Consider the following 22,678-nt stretch of genomic DNA (forward strand, 5'->3'; position numbering starts at 1 on the left):
TCTTGAATTGGCAAGGAAGTAGAAAGGTAATGAGTTTTCCTGCAGTTGATAGCAATGGCTCTGGGGTGGGGGAGAGAGCAATAGTAATCTGCATAAGGTTTTACTCTCAAGAGGAAGTGCTGTGTTTAAAATAGTATTAAACTGATAAATATAGGTTGAACTTTGTATGAGAGAGTTAGTTGTCCAATGGACTGAATGAATCTTGTTTTCTCTCTCCTGGATTCGCTTATCCTCTCTGTGATTTCCACCCAATTCTGATATCTGTAGTTATTTCTCTATCTCTGTTATATGTTTTATTGGCATCAGAAAATATAACAGGCAATAAAAACAATCAAGCAATGGGCTTTTTTTTTTTTTGGAAGGATAAGCAGGGAATTGAGAGAATAAATCTCTGGTGATTAATTTTTAATTAAATATTGATAGGAAACTGAATAATGCAACTCTAAGTCTCCCCATTTAGTGATTCCAGAGTCCTAAAAGGTAAACCTAAGGAAGAGGGAAATAAGATCCTAAGACACTAAAAGACCTAATGTTTAGTGGGTAGTTTCTCTAAGTTCTGCAACTGATATACTCATGTATATTTGCTAAAAATAGAATGGATTAACTTATACTTATTCCAAAAAGTAGATTTTTTTCTTAAAAGCCAAGGAGATCAAAGGCTTTTTAATGGCCGTTGCTAAATCTTCAAGATGTGTTACAAGGCAAGAAGAAAGTCCGGTTAACTCTCTAAACCAGATTTAGATATCTATGTTTCAGGAACTATAACTAGATCACAGACTAGGTAATATAGCAGTTGTTTGAGGGCAAAGTTTTGACCCCCAAGGAAGGGGATGTGGATTTTGCTTGTTTCCACTTCTGCTGATTCTTAGCAGGGTGGGGGTGAGAGTGGAGGTATGGCCCATACCCCCACTATTTCCATCCCTTTGTATGTGATGTCATGATGTGAAGGAGCTAACAAGAGTCTCCAAAAATCTAAAGATGGTTGGACCTCGAGTTTTTACTATAGTTTCAGTTCTGCCCTTTTTAGGACTTCAGTTCAGGTGTTAATTACATTTGCCAAACCAGCTGGAACTTGAGGGTCTTCTTTTCTGGTCTAGATTAAAAGGTCAGACACTTGAATTGGTCGTTTATTCCTTCTTTTTGGACATACACATTGCTGTAAAATACTCAAATCTTTAACTTCGTATAACCAGAGATTTCTGTTGGGAAGCCAAGTTTTTGCTTTTTTACAATTTTGGGTGAATATATTAGAAGGAAGCATTCTATTGATAAAATTTTACCTTGGTCTTCCATGCTTGTTGAAATTTCGTACCATTTAGCTGTTGTAAGAGGGAATGTTATATATGTTGGAGGTATAGCATGTATACTTTTGTAAGGAATCTAAATGTTTGCTGGATTTTACATCAGCAATGCAGATCAAACACTCTGCTCACATTGTAAAGGACGGGAAGCTGAACTATACTGCAAGACAGTTTCCCAGGGTATGCATCTTATCTACTTTTTCCTGGACCTAAACTTTTGATTATTTATTCAATGTGGAATTGGTTTCAGTTTCAGAGCTAGAAGAACTGTTTGGGAAGCTATGGACCCAGTGCCAAGAATGCCAAGGCTCTCTTCACCAGGATGTCCTCTGTACCAGGTTTTACTTTTTACCAGTTCAATAATTCTGTAACAAGAGTAACTTTTTCATCATGATGCACGAGAAATAAAGGGATGAGAATAGATTGGCAGTATAGCAACCAGTTGGTTGGCTAATTCAGGACATATCTCACAAGAAATAATTATGAGTAGTTACCAGCTGAAAGTTAGCTCGAATAGCAGGTAAATACTTTAGTTGAAACAACTGTCACCGGAAATGAAAATGTATATATAGGAAATACCTTAGCCTATATGAATTGTGAATGACATTGTCTCTCCGTTGTCTCAACCTTCTTCCTCCTTGGAATCCATCTGGTAGGGTCTTTTTGTATTAATTGGTATCAAAGCTGGTTGATCCAACCTTCAAATTCAAGCAAAAACTTGTGCCCAAATGGCTGTCTTCAATAAACATGAAGTCATAAGATACGGGAAAAAAATGGAAGAATCAGTTTAAGTAATTGCAGATGGAATGTAACTAAAAATAGCGAGAAGCATGAGCAAGCCATCAAGTGCCTATCTGAGAAACAAAATTTCATGTTTAAGGAACTCAAAGCCATTACTTGATCTGCTGTACTCCAATCCGACGTCAGAAATGTATGTGATTACTGTGCTTGATATAAGAGTTCAAATCACAATACCAATAGTATGAGTTTGAGTTTTTGAAGGCTAGTGGTTTGGGTCTCAAAAGTTTTTGGTTTAATTATACCTGATCCTGTAGCATTAGAAACAGTATCAGAGCGCGTGTCAGCTTGGTTATCTTGGGTTAGTGTAATTTTGGATCTTAATGGGATTAGTTGTTTGGGTACAAAAAGTTGTTCTAGTAGTTTTGCTTAGGCTCGGGGCATTACATGATCCATCCAAAACCAGATGACCTTGTGAGATTTCATTTACCAATCACCAAAAATAGCCAATAAAAAAGGCTCAATGATGTAGAGTATGAAGATTTTAAAGTGGACATATTTTTATACTAAGATATATTTGTATAATTGTAATGTTTATTTATTATAAGGTGTTTAAGGTTATTTAATTAATTAGTTTATTTTTCTATTTTTTAGAATTTCTAAATAGACTTAAGAACTCCTATTTTGATTGTATTTCGTTACCTATAAATAGTGCCCTAGCTTAGTTATTTTGGAGTATTCATATAAATATTATACAAATATTTAGTTTTTTATTTGATTATTAAGATCCCGTATCTTTAATTCTTGGTTTTTAATAAATTTTCTCTCAGTATTGTGCTTAACCTCTCTTTGTCTTATATTAATTGATATCCCTATTATTGATGATTCGACTCATGAGTGCAAGATAATAAATGAAGTAATAGAGGAGATCACCATTAACCATCCAACTAATGATAACAAGTTAATAGATAAGGTAATCAAAGTGATCACGAAAGGTTGTAATTTTTATTGCTAATTGAGTCATCTAGTGATGGATCTCTTGATTTACTTTTGAGTCATTATGTTGTTGAGGTTGAAGACAGTGATATTTTAGTTGATTTGAAGAAGAAAGAGGCCCCACTAGAAGATATTGCCTCCAAAAATTCTTCGGCTCCTAATAGTTACAGTGAAAGTTTGGAAATTCTTCTTTTATGGCTTTTATTATTTCTAATTGGTTCACTATTTCTTCGGGATTCTTGATTTCGGAAGCATTCTTGGTTTCTTAGATAATCCCTTAAGTTTTGTAAACTTCAGTTGTTAGGAAGTTGAGTTACAATTTTGAGATTCTTTCTACTTTGAGATTCCAAACTCAAGGGCGAGTTTTTACCGAATGGAGTAGAATGATACAAAACAAGAAGATCCTAAGGTTGTAATATTTCTTTTCTAGGAAATTGATGTAATTGTAATGCTTATGTATTGTTTAGGTATTTAGCTTGTTTATGAACTAATACTTATAGGCTTATTAATGGTATGAGTTTATTATTTCCTATTTACTTAAGATTCTAATTTATATTTTGATTGTATTTTGGTACCTATAAGTAGGGTATCCTAGTATAGTTATTTTGAGACTATTCATAAAATTATTATATAAATATCAACTTATTAATTTGATTATTAAAATTCTAGATCTCCAATTCTTAGTTCGTAATAAATTTTCTTTTAGTATTTGTGCCGAAGCTCTCACTATCCTACATCCCAACTTCCTTATTATAAGTCCGCCAAAAACCTTTAGGATTGGAAGGGATTGACAATATTGGCTAGTACTTTAGGATGCAGACTAGTGAATCTCCCGATCAAGTATCTCAACCTTCTGCTTAGAGCAAAATTCAAAGATGAGACACATTCTAGGACCCTATTGTCAATAGACTTGAGATGGAACTTGCTGGCTGGAAAAAGAACTTTTGTCAAAAGGAGATAGATTGGTGCTTATCCAAAGTACGTCAGTCAACCTTCCTATTTATTGTCTGTTTAGGTTAACGATCTCAATGAGTGTGGTGAAGAAATTGGAAGTTATCTAATGCAGATTTTTGGTGGGGAGACTTGAAAGATAAAAGGAACTATCACCTAGTTGGATCAAAGCCAGTTAACAGGGCACTTTTTGATGTCTAGTCCTTAATTGAATATAAAAGGGCCCTACAAAGGAAATGTTTATGGAGATTCATTAGTATGATAGTATGGTGGAGAGTGATCAAAGCTAAGTTTTGCATATTGATAGTATGGTGTCGGTCTTTGGAAGAGGATTGACAGTGGAAGAGGGGAGTTTCAGAATTATATCATTTGGAAGATTAGGTCAGATCAAAAAGTGAGATTCTGGTTAGATGAATGGCTTGGGGGGAGGGGATCCTTGTAACAAAATTTTCCCACAATTTTTCGCTTTGGTCCGTAGCAAAGAAGTCACAGTTACAGATTCTTTCTCCAATCCCTTGGGTTGCGGAGTTTGGGTGGTGGACTTGAAAAAGAACCTCAATGATTGGGAGATAAACAAGTATGTGACTTCCAATTATTATCAGGACATGTAGGTCCTTCAGAAGCCTTGAATGGGCCTAGTTGAAAGATTAGTGCTGGAAGAGGCTACTCAGTGAAGTCTTATTATTCCTTCTTGACAGGGAATGACAGGAATGCCAAAGATTTCTCATAGAATTTAATTTGGATGATTAAGGCATCCCCCAAAGTGGCATTTTTTGCTTGGAAGCCGGCTAGGGGCTGCATTTTAACGCTACACAACCTCATTAAAAAAGAAAAGAGTATTGTGAGTATGTGCTCTATGTGCAAAAGGGCATCACAGACAATTAATTATCTTCTACTATGGTGCCTTGTATCTTATAAATTATGTTGTTTGACGTACAACTTACACTTTATTGGGGGTAAGTTGGGTTCTAGCTAGATCAGTCAAAGTGGAGTTATGGGCTTGGAGAGGTATCGCGGAGATAAGCACTATAATAAGCAAATTGGTCTTATCCCCTTAGCTACTTTTTCTTTGAAATACTTATCCCCTTAGCTACTTATTGGGTTATATGGAAAGAGTAACAGGAGCTTTCCAGCGCACAAACCTTTTGATAGTATAAAGTTAGTTGGTTCTAGACCATGGGTTTTTTTTTTATTAAAGGTCATCCTCTATATTCTTGTAATGACTTCCGCAACTGGATTAATATTTTAACTAACATGTAAATAGTTTTGTATATGATTTGTTTTCCCTTAATGTTCTAAATATATTATACTTTCTATCTTTTTAAAAAATAATTCCACCCAATCCTAGTACCAAAACCTTGATAAGACAAATTATTTCTATAAAATTTATGGGAAGACTTGAAAGGTTTATCTATGTGCATGGTTCAAGCTCAATGAATTATCATAAGATCCTAAAGTAAGTCCAGCTTCTAGTCATTTAAAGGAACTGCATTATAGTGCATTAAATGTGTATGGTCTAGCCTGAAAAGATAAACCCAGATGGGAAAACTACACCAGTGATGGATGCCAAGTTCATTTTAGCATTTGGTGTGTCCTTTATTTTAAGAACCTTTTGTTAGTTTTCTCTATAGAACATCAAATTTAGGAAAGTTGGTTTGGGTGAAACGAGCGGGAAGTTTACTATTGGTCTCAAGTGGTGGTAGGATTATGGCAGTGTGTTTTGTGCCTTTTCTTTTGGATTATGGGGCGAATCTTGAATTGTCATTGGCTTGCGATCTTTGAATATAAGTCTTGCTTTTATGGAAGTTTTATGAAGGCTTGCCTGGTTTCTTGTGGTTCTGTGATCATTGCTTTCACCATCACTTTCCAGGATTCTTCCATATTTTTCATGTACATCAGCTGTGCCTTTAAAGCCTATGGTTTTCAGCCTTCCTTGCAATTTTTGGAAGGACTTGCTTAAGCTCCAAGCCACAGAAGAGCAATGTTTTACAACGAACTAAAACTAAGCAAACAAACAAATTGAGTGATTGGGTTGCATGGAGATGTACCTAAGGTGCGTGATTTATGAGGACCAATAGACATTTCTTTAGCAGCTCCATACAATATAGATTATAATTTGGCAACAATGCCTTTGAAACTTGTATGGCTACACAATTGTCTTACACCTTCAATACTTTGCTGGAGACGCTGTAATTGTTCAGGCCCAAACATCACTAGCTTTACAGTCTTTCGAGTCTAAATTATTAATATTCAAAAGTTTAAATTCAAGTTGTTGATAGTGAGTGGTTTGAACTCGTAAAGGTCAGTTGTATATCGAAAGTAATGTAGACAAGGGACATGACATTGTAAATTAATCACACTTATTGTTCAATAATACAGATTATGCCATTTCTCTTGCCTCGCACATTTTCTTATTCCTTAGACTACTAAGTCACCTATGAAATACCTTGTTATGTTGGTTCATAGATAAACTGGTGGGAACCTTCAGAATCACTACACATACTTGTTGTAAAGAATTTTAACAGTGTAGGTGATGATACCTGCAACACTTGAGACACCCTAACAATAATGTGATGATGGTGAGTGTAGCTAGGTGTTATGCTCTAGAGGGGTTTTAAAACCTAATAATCAACAACTATTGATGAATGTTTTGTTTAAAAGGATGCAAAACGAATAGCAATAGCAACCCAAATAACAGAAATCATAAAGGTTATGATCCTCGTGGGTAAAGAGAACCAGGTTCCCAGGCTGATTACTGTCTGCTGGTATGATCTTGAGCTTTTTATCCTCCTTGATTGATTGTCTTTCATGAGACATCAAAAATTTGAGTTGGGAATATTTAATATCTTAATGTGATTTTGGATAAAGGTGTGATTAACGATCACCTAGTAAGGAGTAATGTCACTCTCTTCAAAATACTTGAAGAAAGAAGTTTAGTGGTTGGTAACTATGGACAGAAATGAGCAGGGGACAATAAGCTAAGAGTGGTGCGTAAAAGTGTGGAATGGAGGAAATTAGAAATCTTAGTCAATCTTATAAAGTAATCAAAAGTGACAAGAGGGTTAAGGATGACATTGCTGTTATAGGACTAGAAAAATGATACCAACGGTAATATCTTGGAATGTTTTAAGTGTCAATCATATTGCTAAAGGGTTGCTATTAAGGGATTGCTAATTGATTAGGGGAAGATTTGTTTTGCTTGCAAGAGATAAAAGTGGAAGATATGTCAAATATGTCCGTAAAAGGTTTATGGGGCATGAGAGACATTAAGTAGTATCAGTTACCAGTTTTAATTGCAGTAGAGGTGTTCTGATTATGGGAGGGAGAACGTGTTGTAGTTCATCCAGGGTATAAGAGGAACAATGTCAAGTTAAGGGACTCAATCTGTCCTGGATTTTGTTTTCCTGTCGATGAGAAGGCTCACAGTGGGATCTATATGCGCGGACTTGATTGGTTTAAGAAAATGCTAAATTGTCAGGTTGTTGGGGAAATTTAAATTTGATCCTCTACTCCTTTGAATGATTAAGGTACTGTGTTATGACGACTTGAATGGTTTAAGGAAAATGTGAAATTGTACTTAGATTGTTGGGGAGCTTTCAATATGACCCTCTACTTCTTTGATTGATAAAATGACTGAGCTGCACATTCTTGAAGCCATGAGCTTTGGAAGACTATCAACAGTTTAAATTGTGTGGATCTTCTGTTGGTTGGTGGCTGGTGGAGATGGTCCAATTTTGGATAGCAACTTGCCTTCTCTTGGTTAGATAAATTCTTCATCTCACACTTGGATGGTAGAGCTTGCTTCTAGAGTAAACTAATACATACTTCCTTGAATTACTTTAGAGCAATCTCCAATTTGCTTGGATTGTAATAGAGTTAGGTGGTGTTTTAATCCTTCAGGTTTGTAAGCAGGTTGCTGAAGGTGGAAGGATTCGATAATTTTGGGTTTTAGGATTTTTTTACTATATGCAGAACTCTTATAATAGGAGGATGTTAAGTTGATTGTGGGCAAGAGTGAATTCGGGAACAACCGAGACTTAAGACATGGCCAAGAGAAGTTTTATCAAGAGATGTATAATGGGCTCCAAGAGTGGAGATTGACTATAGGGTTTAAACTTTAGGTTTTTGGGTTTTAAGATATGGTGTTTATGATGGAATTGATCTTTCTTGTTGAGATAAGGAAGCTTTATAGGTTCTGTTTATTGAGTTGGAAGTTTCCATGGCCCTCTCTCTTGCAATAGCATCAAAGCATTGGACTCTAGTGGGTTTTCTATGGTTTCTGTCCAACACAACTAGGGTGTTAAGAGTATTATTTTGTCTTTCATCAAGTATTCTATGAGAACATATGGCTTTTAGAATGTTTAAATGTATCTTTTTTGGCATAGATCTCAAAGGTTGAAGGGATAGTGAACCTCAAAGACTTCAGAATAATTTACCCGGTTGGAAGCATCTACAAATTGATTGCTAAAAGTGTTTGTTGAAAGAGTGAGTTAAGGTATGAGTTCAATGGTTGGTGAGGCGAAGACCCCTTTATGGGAGGCTGACATATTCTACATGCCTTATATGGAGATGGATTGCCAAAGAATGGGTTGCTATTATGAGTCTCACTAGATTTGAGGTCGGCAATGATGGCAGTGAGTTTCTGGTTCAATTGCTGATGTATGGATGGACCCCCCAAGGGATGCTTTCCCTGTCATTTATTTGTTATCAGGTTCAAAGGGGCAAAAGTCAGAGGTTGTTTAATGATGTAATTTGTAGAAGCTAGCAGAATGTCTATCTCTGACAGAAAAGAAATCGGTTATGCGACATCTTTCAACCTTTCATTCGGATCACATTCAACCCTCTCAAAGATGACAGATAAGTTTGGAAAATCTCTTAAGGATGTAAGATTACCAACAACTTGCTGGCCTCATACTAGGCTATTCCTCTCGAAATAATTTGTAAATCCAACACTTACTCTTCCATTGCTTTCTTTGCTTGAGAGCAGCTTGAGATAGGATCTTCACCATGGACAACCCGATGACTGATGGTTATTGTTTTTTTCCCCTTAGGAGAGTGGAAATCCCTATGCTATCGCCTTTGTTATATTAAAGTTCTATGGCTTTGACATGTGACGCTTGCTCTCCTAAATATCAGCTGGTCACGGGTGGATTGAGGACAAATTATGGGCTTGGAATGGGTGCTGCTAAGGAGCTAAGTGTGAGAGGAAGAATATTTTTCTTATTCTTCTTTATCTTTTATGGCAAGGGAATTTGGTATTGCATGTAATTTTTGTTTGGTTTGGGATGTTAGTTTTTTATGCTTGTTTGTGTATGCTCTTTGTTTTATGCCCCTTCTTTCTTCTGCTGTGCTAACAATGCTTGTTTTGTATGCAGTCGAGATTGCCCAATATTTTATCGAAGAAAGAAGGCACAAAAAGACATGGCGGAAACCAAGCGGCAATTAGACCGATGGAACTTGTAAGACTATCCCAAGGTTGGTTCTACGTTTTCCTTCATTGATCACCTCTGTTTAATTTGAAAAAAAGGAAAACCGTGCAATGCTTGTTGAATAATTTTTTAGAATTGTTGGATGATCATCGTATACGTTTTCTTTTGAGAGCTTGAAGGAAGAGTAAATTTAATTGTCTTCTTGTTGGTATTAGACTATGAATTTAAAATGTACGTCTGAGCTGCCTGCTAGGTTACCTGCTATCGTTACTGTTTTACGGCGTTTTACATGACATTTTTGAGTCTTTGTAATTTCACTCATGCAGGTTTTGGAGTTTTGAGCTGAGGATACGTGGCAATGAGTGCCCTTACCACATGCTTTTAGTTGGAGTCCAGCTTAACTTGATTTCTTATTCAGTGCCTTATGATTTTATTGGAGGGTTGGTGGCATTAGCTTTAGCTTGTTGAATATGATGTACAGTAGCTGCGAAAATTGTGCTTATGTTATGTAAATAATCGCATATCATGTCTTAGTCGCATGATTAATGCACAAATTGAGCAATTTGAGGTTTTCGATCCATAATTAGAACTTTCTTGGGTGCATTTTAATATGTATCATGAACAAATATCTAGTCTTGACGGTAAATTCAACTCAGTTGATGGACTCAGGTACACTTGAATTCCCCTCTTTATGATTGATTTTTTCTTCATACAATTATTAAGCATTGTAAAATAAATTTTTATTTCACTAGTTGTATCTGTTAATTTATTTTGATATTTAATTCTTTTTTACATTTGGTACAAAATTTTTTTCAATACATGTTATTTATTCTACAGTAGCTAACTTATTTTTTTATTTTTTAATTAATATTATTCTTAATTGAGAATAAAAAAAAAAATGTTTGCTCTTGTAAAAAGATTCAAGAAAAATTTGGGTTATAAAATAATTCTGTAAGTTCAAAGATTAAAAAGTTATGACTAAATTGACAATCTACAATTTACAGACTAAATAAATTATTAGATTTGCAACAAAAATCAGTTCTATGCTTTTATTAATTAAAAAAATAATAATAATAAAAGCACGTGATGAATATACAAGTTGAGCAATTTGAAGTGCAATCCACAAACTAGACCTCTACTAGGCACGTGCTAAAATGTATCATGATCAATACTAATCAAAAGACGAAATCAAGTCAGTTGTCGGACCAGTTACCAGCCAACTAGTCCTGGAAATTTGTAGGCATTATCAAAGTCCCGATTCGGGTCACCAATAACAAAGATACCAAATAGCTCCGAGGAATGGGTAAAAGAAATCATAAATTATCGATTTTTTGTTCCAACTTGGATTTTGATAGCAAATAAAAACCTAATAAAAAATATGAATAAAGAAATCATAAGTTAATCACAGAATTTTCAGCTTTCATTTTCAACAAGCAAACATAAAAGTATCTCCTTCCACTAGTTATTACACGGGAAAGGGCTGTAACTCAACTTTCAGCATTGCATATTACAATTGACGCCCACATATATTACTTCTTTCTGCTAAGGAGCTTGTATCTAAGCCTCTTATGACTTGCAAAAGCAGGTTCAACAGCATTGAATATTGGGACACAAATTGTTGAATCAGGTATATAATCTCAAGCGTGTTGTTATTGGCTGCCGGCACAATGGACAGGATGAAATGGTTGCACCACAATCCTTGCAGGTCTTCAGCATGAATGCAGAAGTGTTAACATGATGAGCAAATAAGGGGTGCAATGTGGATCAAAATAATTTACATGAATGCAGGAAACATTTAATTCTCTATTGAAGATTATTTTTTTTTCTTAAATATGGCATTCCCTCTCAATCCCTTGAAACCAAACAAAAGGGGCTTCTATTGGCTCCTCTCAGTTGTGCTAGAAGTAATCCACAACTTAATGGAATATTCTATCAATTAGTTGGTGGTTGAGTATGGTCAACCCTTAGAAGACCCTGAGTTCGACAACCAAAAGACTTAACACCAAGTCTTCCTTTAAAAAGGATTCTTTTTTGAGAGTTATTGGAACCCTAACACTACATTGGGATTGTATTGACAGATTTGATCTACTAATACTTAATGCTTCAAACTGAATCTTTTATAGCAGAGGTGTACTTCAATGATAATACCCATAGATGGTAGCCATGCAGGTAACCCTGCATCTCTTTTTCATTCAACAAATTATTTAATGAATTGATCCTAATAACAATTTTTTGTACCAAATATTCAACAAGGGTGAACTCTAATGTCTAATTAGTTGGTTTTAATGGATCAGGCAATCAACAAGGATCATTATATCTTGTAGCCTCCCCTCCCACGGGAAAATAAATAAAATAAAATAAAACGAAATCACAACAAACTTTTAGCAAGGAAGCATTTGTGCAATTGAGTAAAAGAAAGTGAAAACAATAATAGATTTAGAGTTACGGAACTGAAAAACGTGACAACAAAAAATGAAGAATAATTCTTCGACATGAATGGTCGCAAATGCAGCAAGAGTTTGAACTCAAAGGTTAATACTAAAATTCCTAATCACACTACAAGGGCAACATTATTGAAATTTACTCACTGTGTGACCGCATCCAAAAGCCATGTCCTTTGGATTTGTCAAGCAAATGGGACAGACCTTCATCAAGATCAAAACATTCCAGAAGAAATTTCCATTTAAGCAGAAGATTCAAAAAAATTTAAAAATAGTAAGAACTATATGAAATACAAGAAATCAAAATACCGGTTCAGCTGGCGCTGTTGGTTCAACAGTCTCGAAGTTCCTCACATTTGGGATTGATTTAACTGCTTCATCATACTCGATTACTTCACGTGGAGGTGGAAGCGGCCTAGCTCGAGGACCACTTACTAGTTGTCTACTGCATAAAGTGCAAGGCCAATTTATTGTAGACAATATTCAAGAACCATGAAAGACTTCTATGAAAAGTTGCTTATCCTGGGCCTTACTCAGTCGACTGAAGGCTGAGGGTAGCTTTGTACTGAAATGGAATTTCCATTAGAGCAGCAAGCGCAAATGCTGCTTCTTTCTTTGATGTTTCTCTGTTCTCAGACATGATCTTTGTGAAATTTACAAACTGGAGGAGGCAACAAATAGCACAAGGATCTTAGATTAATCACATAAAAAACACACTCAAAAGTTACTGGAGAGCAATCTACATCACCATTATATATAGTAGTATATGTATCTCACTTTTTTGCACCACTAGGCTTGTATACTTGGATAAAGTCTGTACTATAATTAAGAGGGTAGACCTCAAATTGATCATATATACCTGGAAGTTGTCAAATGCACGCTGAGGAATGTTGTCGTCAAATTGTTTCATTGAATCCCATGGTCCATCCCCCACCCCAACCAAGATTATTGAGAGAGGATACCGGCTGTTTTACAAATGCAGTCAATCAGAATAGCAAGAACGATATGATCATGATTCATTATTACATACAGCATTTCTTTACCTAGCAGCAACTATTGAGTTTACAGTAGATTGTTCTTGTGGACTCAGCCTTCCTGCAGGAGTATCAGGATTTCGGGTAACCTGCATTAACATGTTTCTCAACCATGAAAAAGTAAAGGGGGAAAGGAGAAAAAGTGAAAGCCATGACAAAGTGAGATTAGATAAAGAATGCTTTATGAACCTGTCCATCTGCAACAATGACAAGCACATGATATTGCATGTTACTTCTCTCCACTATGTCAAGTGCAGCATCAATAATTGGGGAAAACGAGGTTGGACCTATAAAAAAAGGTAAAAGATCATCATATTAATACCTCCAAGGAAAAATGCAGCACTAGAATAAATACCCCATTGACTTCTACTAAATTGTTAGGAAGCATTATATTCACTATAGAATGTACATGTGCATTTATTGAAAATACTCCAAAACCATAGCATCTGAATCTTGTGAAGATAAGTGAAATAAGGATATTTGGAAAAATCAAAGTTTTCTATGGTCCCATATCAGGTTTGCTAAACAAATTTAAGTAATAAAAAGGAAGAAAAAAATGAGTCAAATACCTGACAACTTTAAGCATCGGACAATCTGTCGATATCTTGTTAGTGCTTCTTCAAAACCATGACAAGGCCGGTGATCGGGATAAAAACTGAACACAGATTGGTCATGTGTTGATGCTACAGAAGAGGATGTAATTAGAAAACTGATCTAACAGAAGGATCATTCACAAATAAAGAAATACTAACCATCACCAAATCCAAAACAAGGTATCAAATTATCCTCATCGAAGGGGGTTAAGGTACGGCCAATTATAGAGATTGCTTGTTCGTATGGATTTGGTGTATCACTAACAGCATGAAGGCTTCTCCTGTTGAATGAGTACCTGCCTGTTGTAATTAATGAAACTTTACCAATTTCTTCTCTCCCCTTATAATCTATAGGGTTAAAAACTTAACACATTGTATGCTTCAAGGATCACCTGTCCACTCGTTGCTTTTTGTGAAGTCAATTCCAAGTATTAAATTTGATGATTCAAGGCCTGCATCTCTTAGCGCAGAAATAACCTAAAGGAAAGTGCAGAATACTTTTCATGAGCAAGTGCTTTCTACTAACCAGAGATAATAATGAGGTAAGAAACAGAAGAAAGAAGACACCACTTGATATTGCATCTTTGATATCTTTTCACAATCTGTAAATTGCAAGAGCATTTTCTTTCTTTATTGAAGATAATGATACCAATAAGGTAATGGTTGAAGCTATTGATTTTGATGGAAGAAGAGATCTCAATTTCCTCAACGACTGGTTTAACTCAAAAGAAAAATACTTTAATTGGCATGACATCTCATATGCATAAAGGTTAGATTTGTCAAAATGAAGTTAGTTGAACTAGCAAAAATATTTACTACTAAAACAAGGGATGAGATAAAAGCCACTCGCAGAAAATATTTACTTTCCAATAACTTTGACAAATTAATTAAAAAATATTTAATTCAGGACACCATGTTTGTAACTCAATACATGCAAAAATCTAAAAGTCGGCTGAAAGAAGAAGATAGCCAAGCAACATCTCTATTCAAGGTAAGACTACAGTTAAAATTAAAAGAAAATTAATTTGACAACCTCCTGGAACCATAGCCTAAACGTAACAAGTTTGACAACCTCCAGGAACCATAGCCTAACAAGCTGCTTTTAACGTGGAAGAATATTTGAAGTACCCAATTCTTAGAAATATTGATTTTCCAATTCTCGAACCCACTTCCAAAGATACCTTTGAATTAAACAGTTATGGTTAAGACTTCTTATATGTGATGTTGAAGAAACCTCGTGTGATTTCTAAGCTTTCATCTCCAGGTCCCTAAGTAGACAAATCATCCTAAGTGGTTGTTTGGGCCTGGAATCCATTATCTCATTAGCTTGGTGAAGTTTTTCAGGCTGAATGGAACTTGGGCACCCCAATCTTCAATTTCTCAATCCACATAGGCCACGTTTTTTTACTTTGGGCTGGCTCTACCAATGTTAGACTTTATGCTCCCTGGAAATCTGTTATCTTCTTAGCCTGCTGAATTTTTTTAGGCTAAACTGAACTTGGGTACTCCAATCTTTAATTTCTCAATCCACATAGGCCCCATTCTTTGACTTTTGCTACCCAATCTTAGACTTTATGTGGAAGCCACATAACCTTCCTAATTCCTTAGAGGTAAACTGCAATCATGAAAAGAATAATTCTCAAATAATCGCCTCAGTAAGAAAGATTTTCTTTCTAAACTCATACTGCATTTTTAGGTACATTACCAACACTTCCAAAAATTCAAAAGACTGTCCAAAAGAGGAAAAGTCCTCTCTGAACTGTTGATTTTCAATGGCCCTGACCCACCTTCCGCCACCCCTTTTTTTGTCTTCCCAGCATTAGTAGCTTTTCTTTGCTATTAGCACCTTCTTACTCCAACTAGAAACCTTGTCTAATGCCCTTCTACAACTTCTCCATAGGATACCTAATCTACCTTCAAGAAATAAAGTATTCTCCTCTTACTTCTAGCATACTCCAACAAAGATAAATAGAACCATCGTGCTCTATTAACACAGGTTGAAAACCTCTAACTTGATATGCGTGTAAGAAAGAATCATTGCATAACCATAGCCAACCATTCTTGTGAAATGAAATTTGATAAGTGTTACGCTTCGAGAGAATTCCAATACAACACTGACCTGAGGTTGCTGTCCACTCTAAAATATTAAAAGACTTGGCCCCAATTGAAAAATCAATTACCTCTCTGGAATCAAAAGAGGTAGTGAAAATAAGCCAAGAGAAAAGACAAACAAAAAACTAGCTAAACAAGCAGCAGAAACTATCTAAATCCAATCATATTGCGAAGATTTTCAAAACAAATTTGGATTTCCATCCTCAACAAACAGTCTTGTGATAATCAGTTTCTCTACTAGAGATAGGATCAATTGAGCGAACTTGTAGGCCCTTGGACCAATTAGATATGAAAGAAGCATTTTTGAATCATGACTTGGAGGAAGCTACTTACATAGGGCAACCTCTTACTGCCAGAGTATTCTATTCAAGGTGTGTCCAAGTTGATTTGCTGTCAAAAAGTTCTATCAAAGTTGAACTAGTTTCCTAGTGGTTGATTTATGAAGTCTAGTAAAACTCATATGGAGTTTGGTTTGCATTGAAGTGGGGATGACAGAATACTTCAATCGCCACTCCAAAGTGGGGAACAGTTACTAAATGAGTATATTGGTGATACCATCATTAGGATAGGTAATGATAACTAGGGGATTCAAGAGTTAGAAGGTTTTCCTTCAAACAATATTTTAACTAAATATTTTTTTTTGAAAGAAAAAATTTTAACTAAATATGTTGGTCCTTATGGTACTTCTAGAGTATTGCAAAAGTGCTACGCTGGAAATTTTGTTTTCTCATAGATATAGTCCTAGATGTTCTGAATGACATTCTGATATTGAAACTGAACCAATTGATACCCCTGTTATCCTAATATCAAACTACCTATAGATGAGGGTGAGCAATTGAAAGATCCCAGTGAATATACGGGGCAGCTGAAAAATTGGATTACCTCACTGTGACTCATCTAAAATTTCATTTGCTACCAGTGTCATGAGTCAAGTTTTGGACTCCCTTTGAAATTTGAACTAATAATTAGAAGGCAGTTGTTTGCATCTTGTACTATCTCAAAGGTGCATCAAGTCATGTATTAATATATGCGTTAAGTCCATTTCTTAGTATATGTGTTAAGTCCATTTCTAGCAAGTTCAGTGCATATAATATCTATTATCTTGCACGAGGAAGGGTATTAGAGTATAATATAATGTTTTCTTAAAAAGTCTTTTTTTAATTAGAAATTTTTGTCAGAAGATAAATAATAAACTAAATAGTTTTTTATCAGCTTAGATTTTTAGATAATGATTTCATTTCATAAGCAAAGAACCACTATCTAGTAGAAAAGGACACAAGCTGGAGGATGAAGATAAGAGTTCAAAATCTAGTGTTTCTTGAAGTTGGAGCAGATAAGAGCTTAGGTGCCAACAAGAAGCTGCAAACAGAAAGTATGCAAGGGGTGTTCTAGAACCAGTAGTACAACCAGATTTTTATTGGTGATAAACATGTTATATAGAATGGCAAGTAGCAACTATTACTGGAAATTTTTTTCTCTATGTCAAGAAAGTTCTTCAAATAGACTAAGTTCTATTCTTAACAATTGGATGTAAGTCAAAACTACATCAGCAATAAAATCAGTATTCAAGAAATCAAAACCATTCATCCCTAGATTAGTACAGCAATCTTTTCACTTTTAATTGGGAAAACTTATGGTGGAAACATATTCCCTGTTGGAATATTACGTCTATTGAATGAACCGCAGCCAGCTAAGATGCTCGTCATATCAAGGTTCTCAACATAAACCTTTTAAATTAACAAACTTTTGCACATTAGGGAAGCAAGGGCCATCAAGTGTTAATGACGCACATGTAGTACAAGCTAAAACAGTATATCAAAACAAATATAATGGTAAAACCTGATCTAAGGAGTCGAAGTTATCTGCGATTGATGTGGATGGCTGCTTAGGTCGATAGACATCGTCTGCAGAATTCCCTACATAAGATTGGGATGGCTGGTTAGGTTGATAGCCATAGCCACGGTCCATAGAACTGCCTGAATAAGAATAAGGTTGATGCATAAAATCATCATGAAGATCATCATGTGTTGATTCACTATTCCCCATAACCAAGAGCTTTGTACCTATATTGGCAAAAATTTTGTACCATTATGAAGTTTAGTATCTGACTAATTTGGAATCATAAGGATAGTTCAAGAAAATACCTAACAACAACGGAATTTCTAGAGTAGATAAATCATCAATTTGATACAAACAATCTATTCCATTTAATTTAGCACATTTATCTGCAAAAGGGTATGTCCTGAACTTCGTGGCATGTTCTTTTCATTTTTCACCGGACTGCTTTGATAGTTTACGCAATTTTTTCCCAAGAATGTTCAGAGCCAGAACCTCAACCAGATTCCTAGATGATAAACAGAAATGCCTAAAATACTCAAGGCAGTAAGGTATTTCTTCACACCTGATCAGAGAAGCTAAAATAGCGTTACGAGGAAATAGTTCTCTGTCCTATGCAATTCTTCAAGTAAAATGATCAAAGGCTTAATTCTTTGTGTACGTTTTTCATACTTTATTGGCACTAAATACATCATGGAATTCAATTCTAAACAGGTCAAATAAACTCTAGTTCCTTTTCGCTGCAGCTGTCTCTTAATCCATCTAATCACCACCGCAACTAGAAAAACAAAGAAGCAACCAAATTATAGAAATAAGAGAAATAACAGAAAGAAAGAAATTTGGAATAATGGAGTTGCAGAGATAAAATACAGTTCCAGGGGAAGGAGATACCCTGATAAACAGAGCAAAATAGGCATAAGAGTTGTGAAAATTTCACAAGTAAATACTCATAATAACAAAAATTAAAGACAGAAATGGAGGAAGAAAGAGAGAGAGAGAGAGAGAAGAAAAACACTCGCCTGTAACTGAGCCGAGAACAGGGAAAAGATTCAAAGGGATTCTGCACTATCTACGGCTTTTGTTCTTCTCAAAAGAAAGTTTACATGCTTTCTCTCATGGTTTTGCAGAAAGAAAAAAGAAAAGAAAAAAAAAATGAAGAGGTTGCTTATGAGTGTAAGTATTATTTCATTATTATTATTGGAGAGAATCCAGAACCACATGGCTGTCGTCGTTTTTTGACACAGTCCAATTACATGCAGCAAGAGTTAAATTGTAATAATTATCCACAACATCAATCTCTAATAATTAATTACTCATTAATCATAATGATTTAATAAAATTATATAATGATTAGCTACTATTTCATAGTTGTTGATTTTTTTTTTAGTGTATTTGAATTTTCACGAATTTATTTACGTTTTTTTAACTCAAATCTCAAAGAGAATATAAATTTTATTATTTTATAAATATATTATAATTTGACAGTATTTAATTTATTAATATATTAATAGTACTATAATAATTAAATTAAATTTAAATATTAATTAATTTATAATATTTATAAATAAAAAAATATTTTATAATAATTAAATTTTTTAATAAAATAATTATGTGCTTATTTAGGTTAGTAGTAATATTATTAAATTATTACATCGGATCAAAATTAAAATATTGAGGCCAATGATAGAGCAATAGTACCAGCATATTCATGGGTTTATTTGGGTTAGAAGGTTAATGACGTGAAAGACAAGATACATTTCTTCAACGTAACAATTATTATTTTTAGACGGACGAAAAAAATAAGATTTAAAATTAAGTCATAATTTTTTAAAAACAATTTCCTTTTAAATTACGATAAATGGTGTGTTTATGTGTATTTTAATTGTTTATTTTTTTTTTGTTCTAAATTTTTTTATATTGAAAATAATTTTTTGTTATTAGATAGGTTATTTAAATTAAAATTCACAATTTCATTTTAAATAAATTAGATCAAACTTAATTTATGTATCCAAAAAAAAATTATAAAATTAATATTTACTTATGAGTAGACTGATTTTTTAAAATTAATTTTTAAATTTTAATTATTAATAAATTATTTATTTTTAAACAATCGTTCTTCACCTACTTAATAAAATTTTCAAATCCAAGTAACGAAACTGGATTTGTATAACTACAGGGCTACTTTTACAACAAATCTATGACGTGGTTTCTATTATTTTTTTTAGGCGTCAAATTTGGCCACGAGACAAATTTCAACAACGGATAAATGTGTCATGTAATTATTTATTCTACATTACTTAAAAAAAATTCATATATTTAAACTCTAGGCTTAATTTCTTAATATATGGTCTTAATAAATTATAAAATTGAAGAAATTTTAATATATGAGCATAGAAAAATAAATATCTCAACAAAACCAAATATTTTTTGTTTTTCTTTTTTGAAAATAATGCAATGTAACGTATTCCCAAAACGAGAAATTATTTGCTAAGTCAGGACACGCAATGTCATTGATAGGCTCAATAAATAAGAATATGACATGTCACATAACAGACATATCATCATCCATATGGCATTAAAACCACTGCTTTAAGAATACACTTGTATTCATGCCGTTGATTGCTGTAAATTTTTTCTCTTTTTTTGTGGGAGAAAATAAGAATGTAATACTCGATCTCGAAATTTGATCCGAAATTAATTTTAACATAAAAAAAATGTATGAAAATTTATTTTTAAAATTAATAAATTTTAATTTAATGTATAATTATAGAAAAAATAGGTTGAGGATGAAATTGAAAATAATTTTGATAAAAAAAAGATGAAAATTTGGGTTCGGATTGTGTTTTTAAAAGAAAAATCAGAAACTGGGGGTCAGAACACAATTAAAAAAAAATGTACTTGTATGACCACTCAGTCAGCAGTCTCGACGAACCGGAGCGCGCCACGTGATAAGGTACGCTGACTCAGTGCCACGCGAGAGGCCACATTGGTGATCCGTGTGCTCCGCGATTGGACTACCCGGAAGCATTTCCACCCGCGTGGACGGTCCAGATCCGTTCTCTCCTCAGCTGCGATTGGACGGTTGCGATTAAATGCAATGAACGATCCAGATTTGTTCCCTCCTTAAACGTGATCAGATGGTCGAGATCAAATAGCAATGAATAGTTCAGATTCATTTTTTCTTTAAACGTGATCGGATGGTCGAGATCAAACGCGATGAACAGTCCAGATTAATGCGAGACGGGTTTAAATATTTCGCATCACACTAAACCCAAACCCTAGCTGTAATGTCCTAATTAATTTTAATTGTAATTAAAATTAATAAATAAATATAATTTTCTAATTTTTTAATTTTTATTGAAGGTAAAAATAAAGAAAATTAAATGGAGGATGAAATTGAAAATAATTTTGAAAAAAAAAAAGGTAAAAATTTGGGTTCTAGGGGTATTTTTGAAAGAAAAATCGAAAACTGGGGGTCAAAATATAATTTAAGAAAACTACACCACGTACGACGCCCAGTCAGCAGCCCCGACAAATCGGAGCATGTTGCAATTTAATCTATGAAGAAAAATTCAAGGAATCTGGGGACCGTCAGTAAGTACAGTCAAAAGTTAGCATTTTGGACATCAGTTTGTGTAAGAATTACTCACCTTATTCTCTATTATGGAATTGAAGTTCAATTCTAAATAATATGGTATTTAATATTCATAATTAATTACAGTTACTAATAGAGTTGGAACTTGTTATTTATTATTGTTTGCTATGTTTAATCGATTGCTGAATTTTACGGCTTTCGAATGCATGATAATACACTGGAATTGGTATGATGATGTGATTGTATTCCTTTGATGCATGTATTTCTTGTTTTATGTGATTACAATTGAATTGAGAAACTGGAAACTAAAGATAAATGAAAAATTATTTGATTAAGTAGATCGATGAACGATAACCTTACTGGATATCTTGGGAGATGGTGGACGGACTGTAGTAACTGGATGTAAAAAAAAATAAATTTTTTTTACATGTATGTATATGTGTATATAGTGATAGCTATAGACTGAAACGGTGTCATTTGGAGAAGAGGAGGAGGAAACGGTGTCGTTTGGTGAAGAGATGGAGCAAACGGCGTCGTTTAGAGAAGAGGAGGAGGAAACAACGTCATTTGGAGAAGAGGGAGTGGACGGTTGGGATGAGGTGAGATGGACGGGCAGGATGAGAAGCAGGTGCAGTATAAATAGGAGAAGGGAAGGAAAAAAAAGAAAAGAAAAAGAAAAAAATAAGAGGAAAGGAAAGAAAGAAAACAAAGAAGAGAGATCGGGGGGAAGAGAAGGTTCGAGGGAGAGAGAGGAACGAGAAGAGAGAGAAAATGAGAAAGAGGACGGTGACGGAGCGAGCCACAGGAGGAAGGAAGATGGAGATGAGAGATACGGTAAACTTTAAGTTACATGCGTAAGTTGATGTAGATTTGAAATTTTGACCGTAGGTGGAGGATTTTGTGTGAGTATAAGTGGAGGTGTATGGAGGAGGTCACAGGAGGAGAGAAAAGAAGGAATGCGGTGTGTGAGCGAGGTTTGTGAGAGAGAGGAGATTTTGTGTGAGTATGAGTGGAGGTATAGGGAGAAGGCCGCAGGAGGAGAGAGAAGAAGGAGTGCGGTGTGTAAGTGAGGTTCGTGAAAGGGAGGAGATTTTATGTGAGTATGAGTTGAGGTGTATGGAGGAGGCCACGGGAGGAGAGAGAAGAAGGAATGCGGTGTGTGAGCGAGGTTTGTGAGAGAGAGGAGATTTTGTGTGAGTATGAGTGGAGGTATAGGGAGAAGGCTACGGGAAGAGAGAGAAGAATGAGTGCGATGTGTGAGTGAGGTTCGTGAGAGGGAGGAGATTTTGTGTGAGTATGAATGGGGGTATATGGAGGAGGCCGCGGGAGGAGAGAGATGAAGGAACGCAGTGTGTGAGTGAGGTCCGTGAGAGATAGAGGATTTTGTGTGAGTATGAGTGGAGGTATAGGGAGGAGGCCGCGGGAAGAGAGAAAAAAAAGAGTGCGGTGTGTGAGTGAGGTTCGTGAAAGGGAAAAGATTTTGTGTGAGTATGAATGAAGGTATATGGAGGAGGCCGCGGGAGGAGAGAGAGGAAGGAACGCGGTGTATGAGTGAGGTCCGTGAGAGAGAGAGGATTTTGTGTGAGTATGAGTTGAGGTATAGGGAGGAGGCCGCGGGAGGAAAGAGAAAAAGGAGTGTGGTGTGTGAGTGA

At 35.0% G+C, this 22,678-nt stretch overlaps 2 protein-coding genes across 3 annotated transcripts in view; one reads left to right on the forward strand and one right to left on the reverse strand.

Moving 5' to 3' along the window:
• The window catches only part of LOC110816122 (DNA polymerase delta subunit 1), a 29,228-nt gene extending 19,065 nt beyond the window's left edge, over positions 1–10,163 (forward strand). For both annotated transcript variants that reach the window (XM_088221921.1, XM_088221922.1), the window contains 4 exons: positions 1,408–1,481; positions 1,552–1,639; positions 9,362–9,461; positions 9,742–10,163. In XM_088221921.1, coding sequence (XP_088078047.1) covers positions 1,408–1,481; positions 1,552–1,639; positions 9,362–9,449 — 250 coding nt within the window. In that variant the 3' untranslated portion in view covers positions 9,450–9,461; positions 9,742–10,163. The remainder of the gene's footprint in view (positions 1–1,407; positions 1,482–1,551; positions 1,640–9,361; positions 9,462–9,741) is intronic.
• Positions 10,164–10,813: 650 nt separating this feature from the next.
• On the reverse strand, positions 10,814–18,584 carry RGLG3 (Copine (Calcium-dependent phospholipid-binding protein) family). Its single transcript, XM_088222368.1, has 12 exons — positions 18,450–18,584; positions 17,435–17,658; positions 13,876–13,960; positions 13,643–13,783; positions 13,460–13,573; positions 13,080–13,177; positions 12,900–12,979; positions 12,716–12,821; positions 12,390–12,517; positions 12,166–12,301; positions 12,004–12,060; positions 10,814–11,122 (listed from the first exon to the last, which is right to left on the reverse strand). Exons 2-12 carry the CDS (start codon positions 17,639–17,641, stop codon positions 11,039–11,041), a joined length of 1,236 nt encoding a protein of 411 aa, XP_088078494.1. The 5' UTR covers positions 17,642–17,658; positions 18,450–18,584; the 3' UTR covers positions 10,814–11,038.
• Positions 18,585–22,678: the final 4,094 nt, after the last annotated feature.

This window comes from Carica papaya, chromosome 6, assembly GCF_054855325.1.
Source record: "Carica papaya isolate Zhongbai chromosome 6, ASM5485532v1, whole genome shotgun sequence".
In the NCBI taxonomy this organism is placed as follows: domain Eukaryota; kingdom Viridiplantae; phylum Streptophyta; class Magnoliopsida; order Brassicales; family Caricaceae; genus Carica; species Carica papaya.

Coding starts and splice junctions, on each gene's coding strand:
- RGLG3 (XM_088222368.1), bottom strand. CDS start 17,641: ATGGGGAATAGTGAATCAACACATGATGATCTTCATGATGATTTTATG. Junction 12,822..12,899: donor AACTCAATAGTTGCTGCTAG/GTAAAGAAATGC, acceptor TTTGTAAAACAG/CCGGTATCCTCTCTCAATAA. Junction 12,061..12,165: donor CAACAGCGCCAGCTGAACCG/GTATTTTGATTT, acceptor ATCTTGATGAAG/GTCTGTCCCATTTGCTTGAC.